Source organism: Budorcas taxicolor, chromosome 11 (assembly GCF_023091745.1).
Source record: "Budorcas taxicolor isolate Tak-1 chromosome 11, Takin1.1, whole genome shotgun sequence".
Classification (NCBI taxonomy): Eukaryota; Metazoa; Chordata; class Mammalia; order Artiodactyla; family Bovidae; genus Budorcas; species Budorcas taxicolor.
In genome coordinates, this window is record NC_068920.1 from 49705020 (window position 1) to 49731213 (window position 26194).

The window sequence follows — 26194 nt, forward strand, 5'->3', positions numbered from 1 at the left end:
TAGATATAGTATATATTTTATGATAGATATTAAAGAATTCTATGTAAAGATTAGAGAAAAGGGCACAGTTACAGTTGGTTGAACTGAAACTTGTATTTGCCAGATTTCTTCTAAAGCATCTAGTTGTCTTCCTGTATATTAGTAAACCAGCAATTCATTCTTAACCCAGTTTGGATCTACCTGTTCATCAATTTGTTGCCTAGTTATGCTTCCAACTTTATCTGGAAGTCAATTTCAACATACATACACTCATTGAATGCAGAGAATATATCCTCTTTGTCTATATAAATTATACAGCATTTAGTGTTCTTTTTCTTTTTTCCTTTCTGAAAATGAAAGCTATATATTTTTTCTTTTTAAAGGATACTAACATTTAGAATTCCATTTTAAAAGAAAATACTACAGGTTTATATTTTACAATACCAGTAGGAAAAGCCCAAGCTGTCAGTTGCTCTGAGAGGCTGTGAAACCAGACAACTAAATGTGTGATTACATTTTTAATCACGGTGGCATTCAAGTAACTAGATGATAGCATGAATTTAAGAACTTTATTAAAGGAATGTTTTACCTTCTTTATTACATGATTTTGGCACTTTTGTTTTCAGAATCAGTGGGGATTGCTTTGAGAGAGTACTGCCGCTGGACCCACCCAGGGTGGAAAATAGGTCTTTTACTTTCTGTGCTTTCCTCAATTTAAGAAAACAGGTTCTGTGCTGTATGGAACTGACAGTGCTATTTTCTCAAACTGGAATGTCAATAGGCAGTGTTAGTAGAACCTCCTAATAAGTACTGTTTGGAAAATGCGCTGCTAACTAATCTCCATAGCCATATACCTATTTTAATGGGCACAGTTTGGACGTAATTTCAGTGCATAAGCCCCTTTTAAGGATATACTATAATTGCTACCTCTGTACCCACTCGGTTTCCCTGTTACCTGCTTGCTTCTTTTCTGGGGGCAAGAAAAGAAGTTTGGGGGCATAGACTTAACACTGTTTTAGAAATGCCCTACTAGGGACTTCCCTGGTAGTCCAGTGGTTAAGATTTCGTGCTCCCAATGCAGGGGGCCCAGGTTCAATCCCTGGTCAAGGTATTAAGATCCCACATGTTGCGCTGCACAGCACAGCAAAAAAAGAAAGCCCTACTGTATCTGTTTGGTAAGGGTAATTAATTTTTTTTTCTTTATTTCCCTAGATTTCCCTATAAATAGTCTGTGGTACAAAACTCATATAGTGGCTAGAATTATATTGTATGGGGTATTATGCTATCAAACCTGAAAAGTGAAATGTAAATGAAAGTTTCAAGAGACACAAGAGAACCAGTTACCCTAGATATTTAGATCATAACTTACTCCCTTCTGTTCCAGTCAATACTAATAGTCCTGAGATAAAACCTCAGAGTACTAACTACTATTTGACCTATAGGAGCAGAAAAAGTAAACGCTTACCCCTCGCTAGTGTAGGCATAGAGTTAGGAGTCATGGTAGGACTGGGGCCTAAGTAGCGTGTCTTCTGCTATTAGTGACATGCCACAGCCCTGAACCTTAGAATAAAACTTAATAATTTTGCCTGTCAGGTATATTAATCCTATTATTAATTGATAAACGAGAGGTAGGTTGCTGCAACTAAAAGTAATGTTATGATTTCAAGGGAAAAATAATTCCTTCTCTAAGAAAAATACTAAAAGAACCAGTATTTTACTTGGAAGTTTACAGTAAGATAAATTATAGTCGCATTTATAATTAATTTATACAAAGATACTTATTTGCAGATCCTGCCTAAAATTGGCAAAAATTTCATGTCAGTGAAATACTTGTTACCAGATCATAAATTCAGTCAGACCGTCCAAAGGTTATAGTGAGTTCATGAATATAAACTTTTAAATATAATATAAACTGCTTTTAAAGGACACCAGTGAGTCCTTTACATGAAAAATAGGAAGCACCTGAAACCTTTCCAAATTCCCAGATATGTGAATGTCCCTAGCATATTATTCCCCTCTGAGATACATTATTAGAAGTTTTCAGTGATTCCTTTTGACCTTGATTCTATAACTGCAGAATTTAAGTCATTTTTAAAACTGTTCTGTGGCTAGGAGCCATCGCCTTTTAAATCTCTTCATATGTTTCCTTCTGGCACCTGCAGGGAAAGCTAGTAGGGCTGTCTGTAGGTGTGGGCGCTGGTTAGTCCAAGCTCACCTCCTGGCAACAGACTGCACGTCTCCCTAGCAGCACTCACAGGCCATAGTCCTGCTGTGACAGTTATAAGGCACTGCGTGACTTGAACACTTTAGAGCCAAATGTACTCAGGTATAATAGCTGTGCTTTAAATGTTGTTGCCAATTTTTTCTTTAAAAATATGATTTATTACAAAAAAACCCTCTGGACAAGACATGATGTGATAGGGGCTTTTATCTGAGCTCTAGCTCTTATTAGCTGTATAGCTCAAGTAGTCCATTCTCCTTGAGGTTTTAGTTTCTCACCTTTCAAATGGGGTATTAATTTTTGGCCTGTTCTACAAGGTGATTGTGAAAACTTAATCATATGTGAGTGCTTTGTCATGAACATTCTTAAATAAAGTGATATTATTTCCCGCAGAGCCCTATTGAACAGTTATAAATATCTGTTATCAGTATCTATCCTAGAATGTCTGAAGCATATTGGCATACTTTTTACCTTACTTGTAAAACCCACCTGAACCTAGACATATAGACAAAATAGAAATAAAATAGATAAGCCTCCAAACTTTAGAATGGGACTTGCCAACTATAGGTGATCAATCACCTGAAATAATTCTTGGCCTTCCCAGTCTTCCCTTGAGTATCCTGGGTTTTATTTGTAGTTACCTTTAAGTAGCTAGTTCTTGAAAAAGCTATTCATAGAAAAACCTCTTTTACAGCTTGTCCTTGATCCTGTTCTTCTTACCCTTCTATTTTAGACCACATTGCGCACATTATAGAGCTGATAGGCAGAATTCCAAGACGCTTTGCCCTCAGTGGGAAATATTCACAGGACTTCTTCAATCGCAGAGGTAGTATTGTTAACATGAGTTTTCATCTAGGTCCCAGGGATGCAGCTTCAGGAAGCAGAGCATTCACACCAAGATGGTTTTTAGTTACCACTCAAGTCCCACTGGAGTGGTTATCTGATTTGTAATGGCTTTCTGGATTCTCCATTAGATGGATAGAGTCCTCTTCTCATTTAGGACAGAAAGCAAGCTGAAATGCTTTACAAAAAGGTGTGCATGCTACTCTTTCTGCCGGTGTTTAGAACTACATTCGTTATTCCTATTATGTGTGTCTTTTCCCCCCTCTTGAAATGTTTGAAACATACAGATCACATTGCATTGATCATAGAACTTCTGGGGAAGGTGCCTCGCAAGCTCATTGTGGCAGGAAAATATTCCAAGGAATTTTTCACCAAAAAAGGTAAAAGAAGTGTGTTTGTTCCCAGACATTGAGGGGACAAAAGTGTTTGACAATGAAGAGGTAAGTACTGCTGGGTACAGTGTCCTCAACACCTAAAGAAGGATGCTTCTGCCTTGAATGTGGAGCTGTGACTTAGCAGAGACTGGAGCCAGACCATCTGGGTTCAGATTCCAACTGCTGTACTACTGATGTGGTCTTTGACCCAAACTCAGTCTCCTGATTTCTAAATGGGGATTACTTCATATTAAATTAATTAGTAGCTGGCACATAGTTCTATGATTACTCCTACTATAGCACTTCTGAAAAATGGGCAGATTTTGCTGAGGCAGTTCTATCAGAAGACAAGTAGAATTAATTAACTTTTTTATACTTTCAATTTCATAAGTTTATATTATCATTTATTAGTAAGGAAAACAAAGATAAAATTCACCTTAAGTTTTTTACTGGATAATATTATGTTGGCATATTTAAATATGTATTTTTTATGCATTTCAAATACTGAAATGTGAAAACCTGATCTTACAAGGGGCTAGAAAACTGTCTAACCTTTTTCCCTTTTCTGTCATGGTTCCCTTTTTCCTCAAAATCTCTACACTTGGGCTGAGAAAAATCTCTTTTTGTCAGCACTTGAGAGCAAGTATTTCTTAATGTTTCTATTTGGGGCAAGAAAATGGTAAAGTGCTTCCTGAGGGTTCTTCCTTGTGTGCAAAGTCAGGTTAATGGCATGCATGTACCAAGTAGGTAATCAGGCACTCACTGCCCACAGAAGAGACTTCAGATAAGTGTTATATAAGAAAAAATTTTTAAAGCAGCATTAACCTTAACAAGTCACTGATAATTGACTACCTTTAAAAAAAAAAAATTTTTGTTTCGAGGAGGCAAAAGGAGATTGATGTTCCAAAATGGTACAGTGTGATGCAGCTGTATCTGAAAATTTGTTTTTTTTAGTTTTGTTGCTTTTATACATGTTGGACGTGGTTTTTAGCTCTTTATTTTTTAATTACTGCCTTATTTTGAAGCAACATTTACTAGATTATTGAGCCAAAAATAGAGTACAAGCAAACTGTGTATGTGGTAATAAATTGCCTCTGAATACCATGAGACCATGCTGAGTATATCGGCTTTTAATTTTCAGTTTCGTGAATACCTAGTTCCTGACAGGCCTACCCAACTTGCTCAGGACGAAAAATCCTAGAATGGTGGATCAAAATACTGTTTTAAATTTTTAGGCCTTGTGGGAAAATGGAGACACTTCTTTCCAAGGAATGCATTAGATAAGAGAGGTGTTTTATGAATGGAGAAGGATTAGATTCTGGTGGCAGTTTGACTTCTTGATAGACTGCCTGGATTAGTTCCTGGATTTCCACAGAACAGTGTCACTTACCAGTGTTGGTCAGTTTCTTTGTACTGTCTTTACCGTAGGTGACCTGAAACACATCACGAAGCTGAAACCCTGGGGCCTTTTTGAGGTTCTAGTGGAGAAGTATGAGTGGCCTCAGGAAGAGGCAGCTGGCTTCACAGATTTCTTACTGCCCATGTTGGAGCTGATCCCCGAGAAGAGGGCCACTGCCGCCGACTGTCTCCGGCACCCTTGGCTCAACTCTTAAGCCCGGTCCAGCACCGCAGCAGAGATCACAGGCTGGCCCTCTACCCCTCCCCTCCAAGCATTTCCCTCTTCCCTTTTCAGGGTGAAGCTCTGCCTTCAAGGGTTTCTAGGGTGTTGTGTCTTTTGTCTAATCCAACATGTTCATTTGGGTTTGCTTACTTGACCCTGTGGAGATCCTCCCACAGCCATTGGGCATCCTAGGTGAATTTGGCCTTGATTGGGCTCTGCCAAAGACTAATGGACTAAAATGTGAAACAGCCTCACACCCTGTACCCTTGTCTTTCCATTAGGACATCCTTTAAATTATAAGCATCCTTTTAAAAAGAGCTGTGAAGATGTATGAGCTCATCCTTTTATTCACTGACTCTGAGAGTCAAACATTCTAGTGCATATCGTGTTGCCAGCATAAGGATGAGAAGGGGAAAGGGTGTCACTTCCGTGTACAGCAGAGACATTAAACTTGCTGTATCCAGGCTGCATCATCTTCCTGGATTGTTTCTGTTGTCCTCTTATCTTCACATTTTTTCTGCAACTTTTAAGCTACTGTGTTTTTAAATGAGCTGTATAAACACCAAATTTAGGTAACATTTATCACTGTTCAAAGCACTGTCAAATTCCTTTCATCCTTTAATAACCCTAAGGTCCCTGAATCTTCAGTCTGATTTTTGATGGAAACAAAACTGGAACCATTGACTAGTAATTTCTTCAGAACCACATATGTTCTGCAAACAGTCCTTTCCTGTGTCTTTTCTGTACCCTAATAGCAGAAATACTTTGATTGGCTGTTTATTTTTTTGTTTTTTTTAATCCCTGGCTGGCACTTTACTCATTGCACTTGAGTTTATTGCCCCATAATTAAAGAATTCAGGATGACTCTGGAAAAGAGAACTAAGTTTCAGAGATTTTCCCATCTGAGAAGAAACTATCCTAGAGTTCTTGGTTTGTTTTTTGTTTTTTTGGTTTTTTACAAACAGTCCCCAATTTTTATTTAGGGCCTTTGCTTTACCTCATCCAGAATTCAGCCGTGAAGCAGTTTCCCCTTATGGCTTTGCCCTTCTCATTTTCTCAGAGGCTTCAGGTCTTAAATGAAATCCCAGGATACAAGAATCAAGGGGAGGGGGTGGGATGGCACTTTTTTCATTGTAGTTTATTTTGAGGGTTGTGTTTGTTTTTATTATTTTTCTTTCTTGATTGGTTTAAGATTAGCCATTCTCTGCTGCTATTTCCTTGTATAATGTAAGTTTTAAATTTTGAGATGATTGAAAATGTACTTGAGGCTTTTTTTTTTTAATGGGAAAAGGCTTTGTGAATCTTATTTTAGAATGAGCCTCTCCTAGACTTGCCCTAGACATTACATATATTCCTCGGGTCATACTGAAAAGCAAAAGAGGGGCAGGATTGGGGTCACAGCTGCTTGTTCTGCACGGACCAAGTGGGCCTCGGGGATTCAGCATTCTCCAGAAGTGGCTACGGGACTGATTTACAGAAAGCCAAGGAGGTGCAACTCGAGGCTCTGCTAACAAAGCAGCGATGAGACTGCTGGGTGGCCAACTCTCTGTACAGAAAATTGGAATCTAGATTCTGTCATTTACCAACAAAGGCAAAGGAAAAAGTGGTGCAATTATGCAATCCGTTTAACTCACAAACATATTACCCTGAATAACTGGCCAGCCATTTCATTGGATCCTTGATGGTAATCCTGAAATCAGACATGTTCCTGTAGAAAGAATTTTAAGTGAGGCTCTCTATGCACCTATCAAGAATAAAGAAAATAGATTGTATCAAACAACAGCAGGGAAAATCCTTCAGCAGTTCTAATCCACTTTTGGTTTTCAGCGATATATACATCTAAAGCAATACCAGACTAGAACTGAATTCTTTCCTACACTGTAAAATCACAATTGTGGAATGATAGGAACTCTGGTGATGACATTAAGGTGAACTAAGCAAAACATACACAAATAGAAGGCCCTGTTTTAACAACTATCATGAAGAGACATGTAATGAGAGAACCTGTAACTTCATTTTGGAAATGTTTTCCCACCAAATAAGGGCTTTCCCCCATCTCTTAAGGAGCCAGATGAATTCAAAGCCGTAGAAAGAGGCAGCTGTAGAATTTGATCTTCCAAGTATCCCATGTACCTTTATTGAACTTATTGTCAAATTGCCAGGATCTCACTAAAGGATTTCTATTTGCTCTCAGTAAAAAATAAAACCCCAAACACATTTTTATTCTTTCTACTGGGTGCATTGTCTGTTTTCTTTGTAAATGCAGTACAATAAAATTATTTAATAACCTACGTGTTTCCGGAAGATTTCTGTTTGTTGCCCAGGTTAATCTGACATAGCTTCAGAATGGAGGAACGGATTGGTTGAGTTGCTTTTTGAACTTAAATATACCATGAAACTGTATAACTTCAACACATTATTTTGAGGGGTTTGTAGCTTTGCTTCTATCTTTAAGTTGGAGGTGAAGTGGGATTAACAAAGTACATTTTGGAAAATTCTAAGATAATTGTTATTCCTATAACTCCACCATTTTTCCTGAATATTTGTGGGTTGTCTTTTTTCTCTCTCTCTCTAAAGATCACAAAGTGCAAAATACCAAAATTTTGTGAATCTCAAGGCCCTGGAATACACAGGCTTTCATATATTTGTCTCATTCACCCCTCAGTATAAATTCTTAGAAATGGATTGGCTGGGGCAGAGAGTAAGCACATTCTAAAGGCATTTAGTAAATGTTGCCTAACTTAAGCAGAGAACCGTTGGGCTGGTTTGTGGTGACCAACAGTGTTTGAATGAACCTGTTGTAATCTCTCTCATTTTATTCCTAATAGCCAGTTTGAATGCCCCAAAGGGGAGTATCTTGTTTTAATTTGCATATTGGATGACTAGTACGGTCAGAAGCTTGTTTCATAGGTTTTATTGGCCCTTTTTTGGTCATTTGCCTACGTTACCCAACTTTTCTTTTGGCATGCTTCCCTGTTTGATGATTTGGTAACATTTTTGCCATTTTTCTGTCACATTTTCCCGTTTTTTTAATTTGCCTTTCATTTTTGTGATGTTTATTCATAAAGCCCTTCTCTAGCCCTGAACTCTATGTAAACTGCTTAATTATTTTGTTCTAATTGAACTATGCTTTAAGGTATACGCAATGTGTTCGTATTGTAGTATTGACCAGAATGTAACCTGTTTAAAAAAACAACCAAAAATTAAATTGGAATTCTTCAAATCAGCATGTTCATCAGACTGACAATTCTAGGCAGTCCCTCGAAGTCTTGTGTTAAGCTATCTCAAAAGAACCATCAAACTGAGTTGCAGTTACAACCCTTAGTATCCACAGGGCAACCATTAAGCTGTTCCAGAGGTGAAATTCAAAAACTACTTAGATGATATGTATTTATCCTTTTAAGTCATTGCACAAATATTAACCCACACCACCTCCTTATGATATCAGAAACATCTCAGTTAAAAAACCATAAAGCTTGAGATCGTGTGTTTAGAAGCTTTAACTAAGCAAGTTTACATTAGTACCTACTTCTGTTACTGACGAGGGTTTTCCATACATAGATTATCTGGTTTTATATCCTACCAAGTTCACTCTTACCATAATCTCTTTTGTCCTTAATTCACATCTAGTTATTGCCCATTTTAATACCGTAACGGTAATAAGCCTTGCTCTCCATTTGGCAGAACTGGACCATGTTATGAAAGTATCAGCTGCCTGCAATTTGAGCTATGTTCTTAGAAGTTGTGCCCTTAAGACATTTCATTGGTTGCTTTGGATTTATTAAATACAGAGAAAAGTATGGTCAGTGTTGGCAATTAGAGGACCTTACTATAAATCCTTGAGGTTGGATAGCAAAAGTAGGAGGAATTTGAGGGTTAGGGCCTGTCATCTTCAGCAGTTTATTACAAAACAGACATATCCATCAGCATGTAAGGTTACTAGAATCTAATCTTTGTTGCAGTAAGGCATTCTGGTAAATGCCCATTTCAGCAGAAAATAATTTTTAGTAACTATGAGACAACTTTTTAAAGGACCCCAATGATTCTTACCTGGTATTCAAGCACTTACACAATTCCCTCACCTTTAACGTGGGCTGGACTTTGTGACTGTTCAAAAGTAACAGGATGTCACTTTTTGGTTACAAAGGGGCCATGGCTTCTGTCTGTGCACTCTGTGTAGGAACCCTTGCTGTGGGGAAGCAAGCTGCCAGGTGTATAAGCCTTTGGAGAGGCCCTCAGCTAGCAAGGAACTTAGGCCCTTGGCCCAACTACCTGTAAAAGCTGAGTCCTACACCCCTGAGCTTGGAAGCAGATCCAACACCTTAGTTGCGACACTGAGAAACCTTGATGCAAAGTCACCTGGCTAATCCTTGCCAATTCTTAACCTGAAGGAGGGCTTCCCTGATAGCTCAGTTGGTAAAGAATCCAACTGCAGGTGACCCCAGTTTGATTGCTGGGTCTGGAAGATCCCCTGGAGAAGGGATAGTTTACCCACTTCAGTATTCTTGGGCTTGCCTGGTGACTCAACTGGTAAAGAATCCACCTGCAATTTGGGTAGACCTGGGTTCGATCCCTGGGTTGGGAAGATCCCCTGGAGAAGAGAAAGGCTACTGGCATGGAGAATTTGCAGAGTCAGACACAACAGCAACTTTCACTTTCAACCTGTAGAAATTCAAATGTTTTAAGCCACTGAGTCCTGGGGTAATTTGTTATGCAGCAACAGGTAGCTAATACAGAGATGTAAGATAATGAAAGCATTTAGGAAGGACATCCTTCTGGTTCACATTTCAGATGTAAATCGTAAGGCCTTCCTCTGTTGACCTGCTCAGTGCTAGTCACTGTTCAAGCTTGGGCATCACAACCATTCCTGTGTCCCAGCCAAAGGCAGAGGAAGGAGCATAGTAAGCTTGGTTAGAGGAGTACTGATTTTATTGATTTTTCTGTATACTTTCAAAGATGAAATCTGAATTTAAAGGTCAAACCACTTGAGAAAGGCTGATGATGCAGTTACTGTCAACGAAAATCATCACTTTATTGGAGAGGTTGAATTCTGAGTTTTGAAGATAAAGCAGAAGATGAAATGCTGACTCATGTGACTCAGATTTGCAGATCTTCTCCAGGTTGGTAAACATTCACTCCTTCTTTGGTGAAACTCACTGTTCTTGAGGGCAAGATGAAGGCTATTGGCAGATGTACCTGAAGCCCCCAGAAGCTTCTCTGGACCTTCATAGTTGCCATTCTAGTGAGAAATCTTTTAAAGACAAGGAGGCCTTAGAAATTTTTCTTTTGCCTTTTATAAAAAGTTACAAGAAATAACAAACCTAGCTAAAAACGTCACTAAAGTGCAGAATTGGCCAAATTCTGTTACTCGCGGGTGGTCCAGTGGTTAAGATTGCTTTCACTGCTGTGGGCCAGGGTTTGATCCCTGGTTGGGGAACTAAGATCCCACAGGCTGTGTGGCAAAAAAAAAAAAAGCTTGCATAAAGTAGATGCCTGACAATGAAATAATTTTATCAGCACAAGAAAACATGAATGTGATCACTCCTAAGTCCCATCCCAATGGTTCCCATCATCAACAACTGGGATGATGCTGAGATACTCATGCTTAGCCTATCTGAGCTAGAGGAGACACTGCATTGACCGGGCAGGTGTCCGAGTACATTGGTTAAAAAGCACGCCCTGCAGCCCAGAGTAAGCCTGTTTTCCATGTCACTGCTGGTTGATCAAGATCCATTACGGTTTTGTTCAGCATTTACCGACTTTCTACCTGTGAAAGAACAGCACCCATACGTTACTGAGGAAATGTACCAAGGTCAGAAAAAGAACACTTGTTCTTCCTGGATCACTCACTGCAGGTAATCAGCAAAACCCTGCTTTGACATACCATCCTGAGAACAGGGAACAGCCTAAAGAGCCTGTCTTTGTCTTGGCATCTGCTACGATGAGGTATTACCTAAATTGAGTTCCCCTCAGGAAACGTAAGATTCACCAATTAACGTACCAAACCTAAAGTTGATTTTTTTTTTAGTAAGAGATGGTCATCTCTACTGTAACAAATTACTTGGCTACTAATAACTTTCTCAAACTGTTAGCCCATTCTGTTTGGGTCAGTGTGGGCACTGAAGAAATAAGATTTTTGGTTCCCAAAGGGAAAAGTCAATTTAGTCTTGAAAGTTTTTACATCCTAAAGTCACCCAGTCTTTATGAGACTTCCTGATGGATTCAGGTTCTGGTAACCCCTCCAAGTCGTTTCCTCTGTGCATCAATTAAAAAAAAAAAAAAAAAAAAAACCTGAGGAAAAAAGCAAAGGACTGCCTAAACCTCAACCTAAAACAACCCAGCATGGTTACAGCCACCTCTTTTTAATTGCCCTCAGAGCTGGATGGCAATTTCTGGGTGCTCTCAAACAAGCATCCTCAGTGAATTAGACTGTCGGGGACTCACCCTAGACACAGATTCATTTCGCTGTCATTTTACAGAGAGGCCTTGAGATGGTAAAGCGAGTTGCTGGGGTAAAGGGATAGGAAGAGAGGGTGGGTTCCTAGTCAGGAGAGTTAAACCATCACTCTGAACGTCTTGGATGTGGTCACTGCATTTCTGCCTCACTGGAGTTTTCCGAATATAGTAAGAGGTCTTATTTCGAAACTGTTAGTTGCTAATCCTATAATGAAAGGCTTCAGGACTTCAGGCCTAGACTAGCAGACACAGGGAAGCATGGAACAAGTTTTCTGCAGAATTTGATTTGCTCATTTTTCCATTTTCAGGGAAATAGATGACCTGTCATATTAAAAAAAAAAAAAGCAAGATTATAGAATTTGACATTATTAAGCAAATAAAAATGCCCCAATACTCACATTTTAATTCAGTTCTACACCAGACATGCGAACTTCCTCATTAGTATATAATATCAGTGTCCCTCAAGTAAAAATTCATAAATGTCTTAAGATGTAAAAAAATATATAGGGCAAGAAAAAAGACAGCTAGTTTAGCTTTGATTCAGTAATGCCACCCCAGAATTTATCAACAGGAGCAAAAAGTTTTCCATGATAGCAGTGCTAAATGGCTAACTAAGGTCTGGTTTAGCAATGAAATGGTACAACAGTGCTGTGGCGTTTGGGGCTTTAAAAAAATTTAATAAGGAACATTGCAAAGACATGAGACAGTGTTTATACTCTAACAGTTTGCTACTCAAAGTGTAACCCCTAACTGGTAGCTTATCACTGGGGGGCTGGTTAGAAACACAGTGCTTGGATTTCTGAACTTCAGCTAAATTAGTCTCAATTTTAACAAGATTCCTGAGGTAATTTATGCATATTAAAATTTGTTGTTCAGTTGCTCAGTCATGTCTGACTCTTTGAGACCCCATGGACTGCAAGCATGTTAGGCTTCCCTGTCTTTCACCATCTGCTAGAGCTTGCTCAAACTCATGTCCATTGAGTCGGTGATGCCATCCAACCATCTCATCCTCTGTCATCCCCTTCTCCTCCCGCCTTCAGTCTTTCCCAGCATCAGGGTCTTTTCCAGTGAGTCAGCTCTTCACATCACGTGGACAAAGTATTGGAGCTTCAACTTCCACCTCAGTCCTTTCAATGAAAGATATTCAGGGTTGATGTCCTTTAGGATGGACTGATTTTATTTCCTTGCAGTCCAAGGGACTCTCAAGAGTCTTCTCTAACACCACAGTTCAAAAGCATCAATTCTTCAGCACTCAGCCTCCTTTATGGTCCAACTCTCACATCCATACATGACCACTGGAAAAACCATAGCTTTGACTACATGGACCTTTGTTGGCAAAGTAATGTCTGCTTTTTAATAGTCTGTCTAGGTTTATCGTAGCTTTCCTCCCAAAGAGCAAGTCTCTTAATTTCGTGGCTGCAGCCACCGTCTGCGGTGATTCTGGAGCCCAAGAAAATAGACCCTCTCACTGTTTCCATAGCTTCCCCATCTATTTCCCATGAAGTGATGGGACCAGATGCCATGATCTCAGTTTGTTGAATGTTGAGCTTTAAGCCAGCTTTTTCACTCTCCTCTTTCACCTTTAGTTCCTCTTCACTTTCTGCCATAATGGTGGTGTCATCTGCATATCTGAGGTTATTGATGTTCCTCCTGGCAATCTTGATTCCAACTTGTGCTTCATCCAGACCAGCACTTCCTATGATGTACTCTGTGTATAAGTTTAAAAAGTAGGGTGACAATATACAACTTTGACATGCTCCTTTCCCAACTTTGAACTAGTCTGTTGTTCATTGTACAGTACTAACTGTTGCTTCTTGACCTGAATATAGGTTTCTCAGGAGGCAGGTAAGATGGTCTGGTATTCCCATCTCTTTAAGACTTTTCCACAGTTTGTTTTCCACAGTCAAAGGCTTTAGCATAGTCAAAGGAGCAGAAGTGGATGTTTTTCTGGAATTCTCTTGATTTTTCTGTGATCCAACGGATGTTGGCAATTTGATCTCTGGTTCCTCTGCCTATTCTAAATCCAGCTTGAACATCTCGAAGTTCACAGTTCACATACTGTTGAAACCAAGCTTGGAGAATTTTGAGCATTACTTTGCTAGCATGTGAAATGAGTGCAATTGTGTAGTAGTTTGAACATTCTTTGGCATTGCCCTTCCTTGGGATTGAAATGAAAATTGACATTTTCCAGTCTTGTGGCCACTGCTGAGTTTTCCAAATTTGCTGGCATATTGAGTGCAACACTTTCACAGCTTCATCTTTTAGGATTTGAAATAGCTCAGCTGGAATTCCATCACCTCCACTAGCTTTGTTCATAGTGATGCTTCCTAAGGCCCACTGGACTTCATATTCCAGGATGCCTGTTTCTAGGTGAGTGATCACACCATCGTGGTTACCTGGGTCATGAAGATCTTTTTTGGTATAGTCCTTGTGTATTTTTGTATAGATCTTGTGTATTCTTGCCACGTCTTCTTAATATCTTCTGCTTCTGTTAGGTCCATACAATTTCTGTCCTTTATCGAGCCCATCTTTGCTTGAAGTGTTCCCTTGGTATCTAATTTTCTTGAAGAGATCTCTAGTCTTTCCCATTGTGTTGTTTTCCTCTATTTCTTTGCATTGTTCACTGAGGAAGGCTTTCTGATCTCTCCTTGCTATTCTCTGGAACTCTGGATTGAGATGGATGTATCTTTCCTTTTCTCCTTTACCTGTCACTTCTCTTCTTTTCTCAGCTATTTGTAAGGCCTCCTCAGACAACCGTTTTGCCTTTTTGCATTTCTTTTTCTTGGGGATGGTCTTGACTATGTTGACTATGAGGGCTACTCCATTTCTTCTAAGGGATTTTTGCCCACAGGAGTAGATATAATGCTTATCTGAATTAAATTCGCCCATTCCAGTCCATTTTAGTTCACTGATTCCTAAAATGTCGATGTTCACTCTTGCCATCTCCTGTTTGACCACTTCCAATTTACCTTGATTCAGGGACCTAACATTCCAGGTTCCTATGCAATATTCTTTACAGCATCAGACTTTACTTTCACCACCAGAGACATCCACAATGGGACATTGTTTCCCTTTTGGCTCAGCCTCTTCATTCCTTCTGGAGCTATTTCTCTGCTCTTCTCCAGTAGCATATTGGGCATTACCAACCTGGGGAGTTCATCTTTCAGTGTCATATCTTTTTGCCTTTTTATACCGTTCATGGGGTTCTCAAGGCAAGAAGACTGAAGTGGTTTGCCATTCCCTTCTTCAGTGGACCACGTTTTGTCAGAACTCTCCACCATGACCCGTCTGTCTTGGGTGACCCTACACGTAATGGCTCATGGTTTCATTGAGTTAGATGAGGCTGTGATCCATGTGATCAGTCTGGTTAGTTTCCTGTGATTGTGGTCTTCATTCTTTCCACCCTTGAGGGATGACTACAGGCTCGTGGAAACTTTCTGATGCAGGGGACTGGCTGTGGGGAAAACTGGGTCTTGCCCTGATGGGCAATGCCGTGCTCAGTAAGTCTTTAATCCAATTTTCTGCTGATGGACGGGGCTGTGTTCCCTCCCTATAGTTTGGCCTGAGGTCAAACTATAGTAGGGATAATGGCAGTAATGGTGACCTCCTTCAAAAGGACTTATGTCAGCATACCAGGATCCCAGGACTGTTGTACTCAGTGCCCCTGACCCTGCAGCAGGCGACTGTCGACTCACGCCTCTGCCGGAGACTCCCGGACACTCACAGGCAAGTCTGGCTCACTTTCTTGGGGGGTCACTGCTCCTTTTTCCTGGGTCCTGACGCACACAAGTTTCTGTTGTGTCCTCCAAGAGTCTGTTTCCTCAGTCCTGGGGAAGTTCTATCATCAAATCCCACTGGTCTTCAAAGTCAGATTCCCTGGAGGTTCTCTTTTTGCTTGATCCCCAGGTTTGGAAATCTGTTGTGGACCCTAGAACTTATGCAACAGTGCAAGAACTTCTCTGGTATAATTGTGCTCCAGTCTGTGGGTCGTCTGCGGCAGCTCTATTGTGGGGCTAACGGCAACCTCCTCCCAGAGGACTTCTGCCACACACCACGCCTCCCAGGTCTGCTGCAGCCAGAGCCCCTGTCCCCGTGGCAGGTTACATCATCTAATAAGTTTGTGGGGGGGAGGGCAGTACTGATTTACTGTTTTTCAAAAAAGTATGTTTATGTGGTCAAGGATTGGAAAGTTCTTAGAAAAAACTAAAATAGTTTAACTGGAGATATCTCTCCTATCCACACACACTGCCTGAGCAGTTCTGAGTCCTCAGTAAGTGACAGCTGTCAGGAATATGATGCCACTGTGGGCTGCTCCTTCCCTTCCTTCCTCTCTCCCTCCTTCCTCCCCCTCCCCTTTCTTTCTTTTTAAAAGGTCTTCCTTCATGTTCTTGTTAATTCACATCTTAGAAACCTAAAAGACAATGTTATGTTTCCTTTTCAACCAGATATTAAAATTGATTAAGTCATGTTTTGCTTTTTGCTTCAGCTATCAGGAAGCAGGGAACTAAATTTAATACCTAGTACACTAATTCTATTAGCCCAGATTTCTGTAATAATTGTTTTCCTTTCTATGTCTTTTATGTTTCATTAGGTTTTCCACTATGTCTCTTATAAATCTTCTGAAAATAAGGGTCCAAATTACAATAGTGACTTCTTAAAACAGTCTGTTCTTGTTGGCCAGGCTCCACAAAAAGAAGAGTTTATGAAACCACCTGCCTGTTTTAAATTATTTCTTCTCTCCCTGTGTTTTTCCCACTTCTCAAGACACAAGTAAAACTAGAGGATTCCTGTTTGCCCCTTAGCCCATGCCCCCTCCTACCCCACACTCCACATTCATCCCCCTGCTCCTCTCTCCCTAGGTCCTACAGCACAGCCTCATGAGTCATTCTGCGAGGCTACAGCTCTTCCAAAGGCACACAGACCACCCTCCAGTGGAATTACTCACCAATGCTCCAGCTGCTTCAGACTTCCTCTGCAATGAAAGAGAGAACAAACAGGATGTGTTCACAATCAAGCCTTGTTTCCAGGCTAATTGCCTGCACACTATTCCCTCTTTTATTCTCTTATCAAGAAAGCTTGCACTTTTTGTTCATAATGTTTATCAGCTTGTGCTTCCATATTGCATGATCATCTCCCTTAATAGACTTGAGGTCCAAATGTAGACGTCCTCCCTTGTTGGACCTCTGGGCCAGAAGGTGTCGGGGGAGATGGTGGGGCAGATGGATGATATAACGAGTGGAGGTACTAGAAAGACAGAACGTGGAGAGCACTAACATTTAGCCATCACCTACAATATGCGGGTATTGCTGGTGCTTTATATACACTATCTAACCCAGCACAATTTTTTTTTAAGATCTATTTTATTTTTGGCTGTGTTGTGTCCTCCTAGCTGCACATGGGCTTTCTCCCGTTGTGGCGAGTGGGGGCTACTCGTCCCTATAGTATGCGGGCTTCTCACAGAGGTGGTTTCAGAGCATGCGCTGTAGGCGCACGGGCTTCAGTAGTTGCGGCTGTCAGGCCTCAGAGTGTGGGCTCAGTAACCGTGGCGCATGGGCTTAGTTAGTTAGTTGCTCCACAGCATGTGGGATCTTCCTGGATCAGGGATCGAACCAGTGTCCTTAGCATTGGCAGGTGGATTCTTAACCACTAGGCCACCAGGGAAGCCCTTTTATTTTTTTTATTGAGATATGATTTACTAACATAAAATTTATTCATTTAAAGTGTACAGGATGGTGGGTGTTAGCGTATTCACTACATTATGCAACTATCACCGCTGATTCTAGAAATTATCATCACCCCCGCAAAAAACCCTGTGACTTTTAGTGATAACTTCCAATTCCCCTCCCTTCCCAGCCCCAGGGAATTACTAAAATTTACTTTCTGTCTCTTTGGGTTTGCCTATTCTGAACATTTTATATAAATCGGATCATACAATATCTAGTCTTTTTTTAATCTGGCTTCTTCCCTTGTGGCTCAGACGGTAAAGCATCTGCCTACAATGCAGGAGACCCAGGTTCGATCCCTGGGTCGGGAAGTTCCCCTGGAGATGGAAATGTATTCTTGTCTGGAAAATCCCATGGACGGAGGAGCCCGGTAGGCTACAGTCCGTGGGGTCGCAAAGAGTCAGACACGACTGAGTGACCTCACTTCTTCACTTCACTTCTCTCACTTAACAATGTTTTCTCCCATATTGTAGCAATGACCAGTACATCATTTCTTTTCATGGCTGAAGAATAACTCAGTGTACGGATATACACATTTTGTCATTCAGTCATCAGTAGATACATGAATCTTACAACTACTAGGAACATTTGCACACAAGTTTTTGTGGGCACATATGTTTTCAATTTCCTTGCATATATGCCTAGGAGTGGAATTGCTGGGTCACATGGTAACTGTTTAATCATTTGAAGAGCTGCCATTCTGCTTTCCACAGCAACTGCACAATTTTACATTTTCTCTAGCAGTGTGTGAGGATTCCAGTTTCTTCACATGCTCATCAATACTCGATATTATTCACCTTTTCTGTTACAGACATCCTAATGGGTATAAAATGATATCTCATTGTTTTGACTTGCATTTTCCTAATGGTTAAGGATGTTAACTATTTTTTCATATGCTTTTTAGCCATTTTTATATCTTATTTGATGAAAAGTCTATTCAAATCCTTTGCCTATTTAAAAAATTGGGTTATTTTTATTGTTATTGTTGAGTTACAAGAGTTTTTAATATATTCTGGATACTAGAATTATGATTATGACTTACAAATATTTTCTCCCTACCCATGGGTTGCCTTGTCACTTTCATTATGATATCCTTTGAAGCACAGAGTTTTCATTTTGAGGAAATCTAGTTTATTTTTTTTTTCCTTCTGGTACTTGTGCCTTAGATGTCAAATATAAGAAATCATTGCCTAATCCAAGGTCTTCTCTAGGAATTTTATAATTTTATATCTTACATTTAGGTCTTTGATCCATTTTGAGTTAATTTCTGTATATGATGTGTGGTAGGTGGCCCAACTTTATTCTTTTGCATATAAATATCTGGTTATCCCAGCACCATTTATTGAGAAGAGTATTCTTTTCCCCATTAAATGGTCTTGGCACCCTTGTTGAAAATCAATCAGTCGTAGATGCCTGATTTTATTTCTGGACTCTATTTATTCCATTGTCTATCCTATGCCAGCACCACACTGACGTGATCATTGTAACTTTCTAGTGAATTTTGAAACCAGGACATGTGTGGCCTCCAACTTTGTTTTTCTTTAAGATTATTTTGGCTATTCCGGGTCTCTTGCATTTCCAAATGACAAGCAGATCCTAAAATCAAGCCAGCTGGGATTTTGATAAAAATTGCATTAAGTCTGTAGACCAGTTTGTGGAGTATTGCCATCTCAACAACATTAAGTCCTCTGATCCATGAACATGGATATTTCCATTTATTTAGGCCTTTAAACATGTTTTTTAAATTTTCACATGCAAGTTTTACTTTTTTATTAAATTTATTCCTAAGTATTCTTTTTGTTGCTATCATAAGTGAAATTTTTTTAATGTCTTTTTCAGATTGTTCATTGCTAATGTATCCAAATACAGTATATTTTTGTATATTATTCTTATATTCTGCAACCTTGCTGAAGTTGTGTATTAGCTTTAATAATTTTTTAGTGGATTATTTAGGATTTTCCATATACAAAATCATGTCATTTGCTAACAGAGGTGGTTTTACTTCCTCTCCAAACTAGATTTATTTTATTTCATTTTCTTGTCCAGTTTCCCTGGCTATAATCCCTGGTACAATCTTCAGTAGAAGAGCAGACAGCCTTATCTTGTTCTTGAGTACAATCTTGTAAAGTAGGTATTTTTTACAAATGAGGAGAAACCTGCCTCCTACCTCCTAATGAGGGGAAATGAAGCTCAGATCAGAAAACGGATATATGGAGAATCCCAAGGTGACTCTAATCCGAGGGAGCTAGGCTCCCATCACCTGGAGTCCAGGAGCCGTCACATCTGCGCCCTCACCAGAGCAACTCATCTCTCTGCTCCCCGTTGCTCCTCTCTCCACCAGCAGACTCCTCTGTTATTGCAAGACCCAGCCTCAGTACTGCCTTCCACGGGAAGGCCACACCTAGCTCCCCAGGCTGGACCAGGGCTCTCTCCCCTGGAGACCCTGAGAATGCAGGGGGACGAGAGATATTCTATCACAGACAGCCTCTGCCACGTAGGTCTGTCCATGCCTCACCACATGCCAGCCTACAACCCTCCACTGACCCCTGGGCTCTGGGACAAGAGCTGTGTTTGATTGGTCTTGGTGTCCCCACCCTTGGCCAGGGGACACACCTCAGGCAACTGGCAGAGAGGAAGCCTCAGCTCCCTCGGGTGGAGAGAATTACCTTTTCCATCAGCCTTATAGTCATCAGGGAGCAGCTTGTCCTGGCGGTAGCCCAGCACAAAGGCCAAGAAGGAGAGGATGAGAGCGTCTCCAATGCTGAGGATGGCAAGCATGAAGGCCCAGCGGATGGTGCAGTGACCCAGCGTGTATTTGCCTGTCTGCTCCCCACACATGCGCCGTACCTCACTTGAGTCCCAGCCGTCTGGGTAGACCAGGCAGCCGATCATCAGGCCTGTGGCTGAGGGGGCAGGGGAGGTGCAGATGGCGTCAGGCTGGGGAAGCTCGGTCTGCTCCCTCCCACCTTGCACTGCTGTTACCGTGCCACCTCCCTTCTTGTGTTAACAGCCTTGAGAGGCACAAGAGGCAAGCTGCTGCCACCCTTGTAGAACAAAGAGGAGAAAACTGAGGCTCCAAGAGCTCAAGCCATCTGCCCCTGGGAGCCACTGGTCAGGGGTGAAGGTCAGCAGATCAAACAAAAAGCACAACAAAGTATAAAGATCAATATACCAGATCCCACCTTCCCACCTAGATGAACGCCTTCTTTGTTTTTTTCTAGGAGGAGCTGATTTATTAATACAGACTTCTCTTACAGATCACAAAATACTTTATATACCATTTTTCTGTCAGTCCTTACAACAGTTCTGTGAAGTAGGCCATGTGTTAATATCCCATTTTACAGACTAGAAAACTGAGGTCCCAGAGAAACCAAGTGAGTTACCCAGTCCTTTAGCTATGACAGAGCCAAGACCTGCACCTGCAACTCCTGACTTTCTTGGCTTCAAAGTTAATTCACCCAGACTCCCAGACAAACATCTCTCCAAAGAGCTAAATGTATTTAGCGGTGACATTTCAGACCCAGTGACAAACAGGAAGATACTTAGGGTGGTTACTCCAGGGGTTACCCTCCCTGAACCCTTTGGTAAAACCTGTGGCCTCCCCTACTTGGTGTGTGATGAGTCCTCTGGTGCCTGGCGTGGCCTCCTTCTCCTATAGCACCTCCCTATAGCGGTTTCAGAAGAGAGCCCAGGGTCTCTGGCTTGGAAACAGGTTGCTTCTGTGGTGCCACAGTGCTGTATGAGCACCGCACCCATCCGCCTAGTAGGGGGAGCCACCCCACTGTGGGGTCTCAGGGCTCTAAGCAGAGGCCGGCGTGGTATTCTCAAGCAAGCTTACTTACCACTTCTGACTTCCAGTCTCTTGCTGGAAAAATAAGAATAATAATACCTGACTCAGGGCAGGGTTATGAGGATTAAACGTGATTCAGTGTTTACTGCAGTGTCTGGTCACGACTGAGTGACTTCACTTTCGCTTTTCACTTTCATGCACTGGAGAAGGAAATGGCAACCCACTCCAGTGTTCTTGCCTGGAGAATCCCAGGGATGGGGGAGCCTGGTGGGCTGCCGTCTATGGGGTCACACAGAGTCGGACACGACTGACGCGACTTAGCAGCAGCAGCAGCAGCAGTGTCTGGTATATGGTAAGTGGCCAGTTAATGTTAGTTGTTGCTACTATTATTGTCACTAAAGTCAGATGGAAGCACCCTCAATGGATGTCTCTGTCATTAGAGCTGTTCACAAATATTCAAGGTACATAACAGGATTATACTTCCTTGCCTCCCTCCCTTGAAGTTGTGTGCATGTGTGCGTGCATTCTCAGTTGCTCAGTCCAACTCTTTGTGACCCCATGGAGTATAGCCTACCGGGCTCCTCCGTCCATGGAATTTTCCAGGCAAGGATACTGGTGCAGGTTGCCATTTCCTGCTCCAGAGGATCTTCCTGACCCAGGAATCAAACTCATGTTTCCTGCATCTCCTGCATTGGTAAGCAGATTCTTAACTACTGAGCAACCTAGGAAGTCCTCCTTGAAGTTAGGCTAGGTCATAAAGATTCCTTCAGCCAGTAAGTGAGCAGAGATGCTGTGTGCTTTTCCAGGCCAGAGCATTTAACTGCTGTTGGAGACTTTCCAGAGCTCTTTCTCTTTGCAATGATGACAGCCAGATGACAGCTGATGCTCCATCAGACTGGGCTCTGGAAGAGAACAGTGAGAGCCAAACCCTTCACTGATCCTCAACGAGTGTGTACCGTGATCAAGAAATAAACCCTTGTCCTAACCCACGAAGATCTGGGAATTGTTACTGTGACATCATCCCATCCATCCCTGACTGAAAAAGCTGTTTTGGGTTTTTTACATTTACCGAGCACCTACCACATGTCAGGCCTTGTGCAGGATGCATTATAACATCCCATTCCTGCAAGAGCCCTGTATTTCTGCCATCTTCGACAGATGAAGTCACCAGAACTCAGAGAGATGTGTACCGTGCTCTAGTTGTGTTTTTAGGAGCTGGGATCACCCTCGGCCTACACCTGGCATCCAGAAGCTCAATTAACTTTAAGCGGCAGCTCCTCACTGCCCTACTCATCAGTCCCCTTTCCCTTCTCCTGCACCCTTCTCTGGTCCTTAATCTTGTCAAGATTAAGCTAACTGGTTTAGGGCTCCTCTAATGGAGGAAGCTCTCAGTGACTGGCTGTGGGACACACCTCCTCCTCATCCCTCCCTTTGCTGCCCCCTCCTTTCCCCAGCACCGAAGAATGGAACACAACACCACCTTTGTTCTCCCCCAACATAAATGTTTCATGGGATGGCAGCCGGCCACCTCTGCTATCAGTGTCTTCAGCTCCATGACCCAGACAAGGATCTGACTGAAATGGCCTGGTGATCCCTCCCCGACCCAGGCCCTCCCAGCACTGCTCGTTCAGCAAATGGCACCTGTTGCAGGAGGTTGGGGGAATGGGACAATGCAGAGAATGAGAGAGGGAGGGTGGTGTTTCCAGCATCCCATTACTCTGGGGGACCAGCTGGCAAGCATGCCAGGGTCCATTCTCCTCCTCTTTGTCACAAAACTGCTAAATCTTCATTCTCCCTTCTCTCTCCCCACTGCACACTCAAGCCCACCAAGACTTGGCTCATCTCTGCCCCTGCCTCTTCCTCACCGTTTAGATAGACTACAGAGAAAGGGAGATGGCAAGGGGATTGGGAAGGCAGCTGTGGAACCAGGTCAGTAGCCTGAGTACAAGATTCAGAGTTTGAAGGTTCTGTCTCTCACGACTCGTGTGCTAAAATGCAAGTTACCCGCTAGGAGCCTCATCTATCAGATGGGAGGAAAACCCACCTCACTGGGTCATGATGAGGCTCCTCGTCTAGTTCTTGGGACTCACTGCCATAATTCTCCTATTTCCTTCGTTGCCAGGCGATCTATTACACAGTCTTGGCCAAGTCTTGTCTTCTCTCACCCCCAGATCCCTCATTTATAGTTGGGGGAGGATGCTCTAGCTCTGTAGAGCCCCCTCCAACTCTGACTGTCCTAAGTTTGTGTGTTTGGTGGCCTGGGATTCAGTTCCCTGTTCCATTCCCCCTGCTAAGGATAACACTGCTTCTCATTCTAACCAATGATGTCAAGATGATTTTATTCTAGTCTGCAGTCCCCAACAAGGCTCCTGGACAGGTCCCTCGTATGGACAGTCTGTGTGTGGTGCTTGGAGTGCGGAGGGACCAAGGGCGGCAGGACAAGGTCTTAGGTAGGCATCCCTTCCTGGGCTCTAGAGGACAGCAGGACCAGCTGACCCCCAGGACCCAGATGCCCATCTGTAGCCAGAAGCAGGAAAAGAGAGGCAGAGAAGGCCTTGCGTCTGAGCACCACAAGTAGCCACCCATCCCACATAGTTCTAAAAGACCCTACTTCCCTCCCCCACCACAAAATATCACCTCCACTCACTGCCTCAAGTGCTCACACTTGCTGTATCAAGGATGGAATCCTGGAATTAGGGAACAAAGACTTTCACTCTACCATGAGTGATTTGCTCCTGGGCAAGTCACTTCCCCTCTCGGGACCTCAGTTCCTGATCTATAAGATGAGAGAGTTGAACCATTTGATCTTTAAAGTCGTTTTGGTCTCGGCCATCCTGAGACTTGTTACTCTTCAGAAGCATCTGAAGAGCACACAGTATGGCTGGGCTATACAGGACAACAGCTGAGTTGGAGACTCAGCAACTCCAGGGAAGGAGGGATGCTGCACCTGCTCCTGTGGCCTTGGGGCGGGGCGAGGGGCTCCCTGCCCTCCCACCATCCCTGCTCACCCGCAGCCAGCTGCATCCACGCACAGATCTTGTAGACAGTGGCCGTGTTGCAGACGAAGAACAGGCTGAAGCAGATGATGGAGCCAATGACGAGGAACATGGCCAAGGCCACAAAGAACATGGCAGTCTTGAAGGCTCTAGAAGGGATAGAGGAGAAGTCCAGCGGGCCACCCTTGCAGATAAGCTCAGAAGACAGCACGTTGCCCACGCAGTAGGAAAAAAGGCCAAAGTAGCCCGCCTGGGGCGTGTTGACGCTGTCACCGATCCAGTAGGGCTGGATGAAGAGCGCCATGACCAGCACGGAGAAGCAGATGGTGAGCGTGCCCCACATCACGCCCACGGCCCTCGAGTTACGCACGTAGTTGGTGTGGTAGATCTTGGCTGCCTCCTGGGCAGGCAGCAACTTTACCATCGTGAGGGCGCTGGGTCCTGGGATGGGGACTTGGGGGCTGAAAGTGGCTTTGCGAACGGATAGAGGCCCAGAAGTGGGTCACCCCCTTAGCTGGGTGTGGGGAGGAGGCTGAGGTCAGGGAGGATGACCTTGGCTTCTCCTGGGGAAGCTTGTCCAGGCGCTGTGTGTGCTCTGCTCGAGCCGGCCTGCCTCGGGTCTCCTGCCTCTCCTCAAACCCGCCGGGGTCCCGGGCCTGCGGGTGCCGCCCTGCCCCGCCCCCTTCCAGCCGAGAGCCCCAGGGAGCTCCGCCCCCTCCGCTTGTCCCGGCTCCGCCCCGCTCCCTCCACCGCGCGCGCAGCTTTCAGCACCGTGGCCAGCGCCTCGGGCCCCGCGGCAGAGGAGAGGGCAGAGCGGCCGCCCCACCCACTCCACAAGCCCACGCCTGGGAATCAAGGCCCCTCTTCACCCTCCGGAGCAGGGCTGGCAAGGACCGAAAGGGCGGGGCGGTGGTTGTCACCTTCCTCTCGCTCGGTGTCCTGCCGCCAAACCACTTCTGGAGCGCAGTCCCCAGCCCAGCCCATCCTTCCCTGATTCCCTGTATGTCCTTCTGGAACCTCCAATCCCTCTGAGGCCAGCAAAGTCTTCCGGGTCACTGGTTTCTCCTCCCTGTATCATTCAGGGGACAATTACTAAGAGCCTTCTGCGTACTGAGCCCTATGTTGGAAGCAAGAACCATATACTAAAAAGAACGGGGACCCTGCTCTCAAGGACAGTGAGTTATTTACATATATGTAAATATATATTTGAAATGCAGACTGATAGTGTGATAATAGAACCGACTACACAAAGAACGGTGCTTATGAGCCTTCTCAGACTTTAACATATGCTTTTTGTTCAATACAATGTCTTTCACTTCTTGTGTATGTTTTTGTTGCATATTTCTTTTTTTATTTACTTTTATAAGCATAGTTGATTTACAATGTTGTGTTAATTTCTGCTGTCACTCAAGGTACATATGTACATTCTTTTTTATAGTCTTTTCCTTGATGGTTTATCCCAGGAGATATATAGATATAGATATGTATATGTGTGTATATATATTTATATATATATTTTTTAATTGACTTATTTGGCTGTACCAGGACTTAGTTGAGACACGTGGGATCTTTTCGGTGTGGCACACAGAATCTTTAGTTGCATCATTCAAACTCTTTGTTTTGGCATGCGGGAGCAGGGATCCAACCCAGGCCCCCTGCATTCAGAGAATGGAGTCTTAGCCACTGGACCACCAGGGAAGTCCCTATCCCAGGATATTGAATATAGTTTCCTCCCTATATCATTCAGGGGACAATTACTAAGAGCCTTCTGCATACTGAGCCCTATGTTGGAGGCAAGAACCATATACCAAAAAGAGCGGGGCCCCTGCTCTCGAGGACAGTGAGGTATTTACATATATGTAAATATATATTTGAAATGCAGACTGATAGTGTGATAATAGAACCGACTACACAAAGAACTGTCCTTATGTGCCTTCTCAGACTTTAACATATGCTTTTGTACAGTAGGACCTTCTTATTTATCCATTCTATATAAATAGTTTTCCTCTAGTAACTCCAAATTCTCAGTCCATCCCTGCTCCTCCACACCTTTGCTTATTCCTTTTCCCCCCTCTTTTTCATAATACCTGTATTTTTCCTAAATGTATAGGCAAATTCATGATTAATATACATGCATAGGAAAATTCAAGAAAGTTACATAAAAGAATAAAAATCACTCATAACCCAAAAA

The 26194-nt window shown here is 42.7% G+C and overlaps 2 protein-coding genes across 2 annotated transcripts in view; one reads left to right on the forward strand and one right to left on the reverse strand.

Annotated features, from left to right (window-relative positions):
• SRPK1 (SRSF protein kinase 1) overlaps window positions 1–7266 on the forward strand; it is a 72179-nt gene extending 64913 nt beyond the window's left edge. Inside the window, 2 exon segments of the mRNA XM_052649153.1 lie at window positions 3331–3423; window positions 4846–7266. Coding sequence (XP_052505113.1) covers window positions 3331–3423; window positions 4846–5030 — 278 coding nt within the window. The 3' untranslated portion in view covers window positions 5031–7266.
• A 9294-nt stretch (window positions 7267–16560) lies between these two features.
• Window positions 16561–24427, reverse strand: LHFPL5 (LHFPL tetraspan subfamily member 5). The gene is made up of 4 exons (XM_052648212.1): window positions 24016–24427; window positions 19884–20120; window positions 19513–19660; window positions 16561–16738 (listed from the first exon to the last, which is right to left on the reverse strand). Exons 1-4 carry the CDS (start codon window positions 24425–24427, stop codon window positions 16561–16563), a joined length of 975 nt encoding a protein of 324 aa, XP_052504172.1.
• Window positions 24428–26194: the final 1767 nt, after the last annotated feature.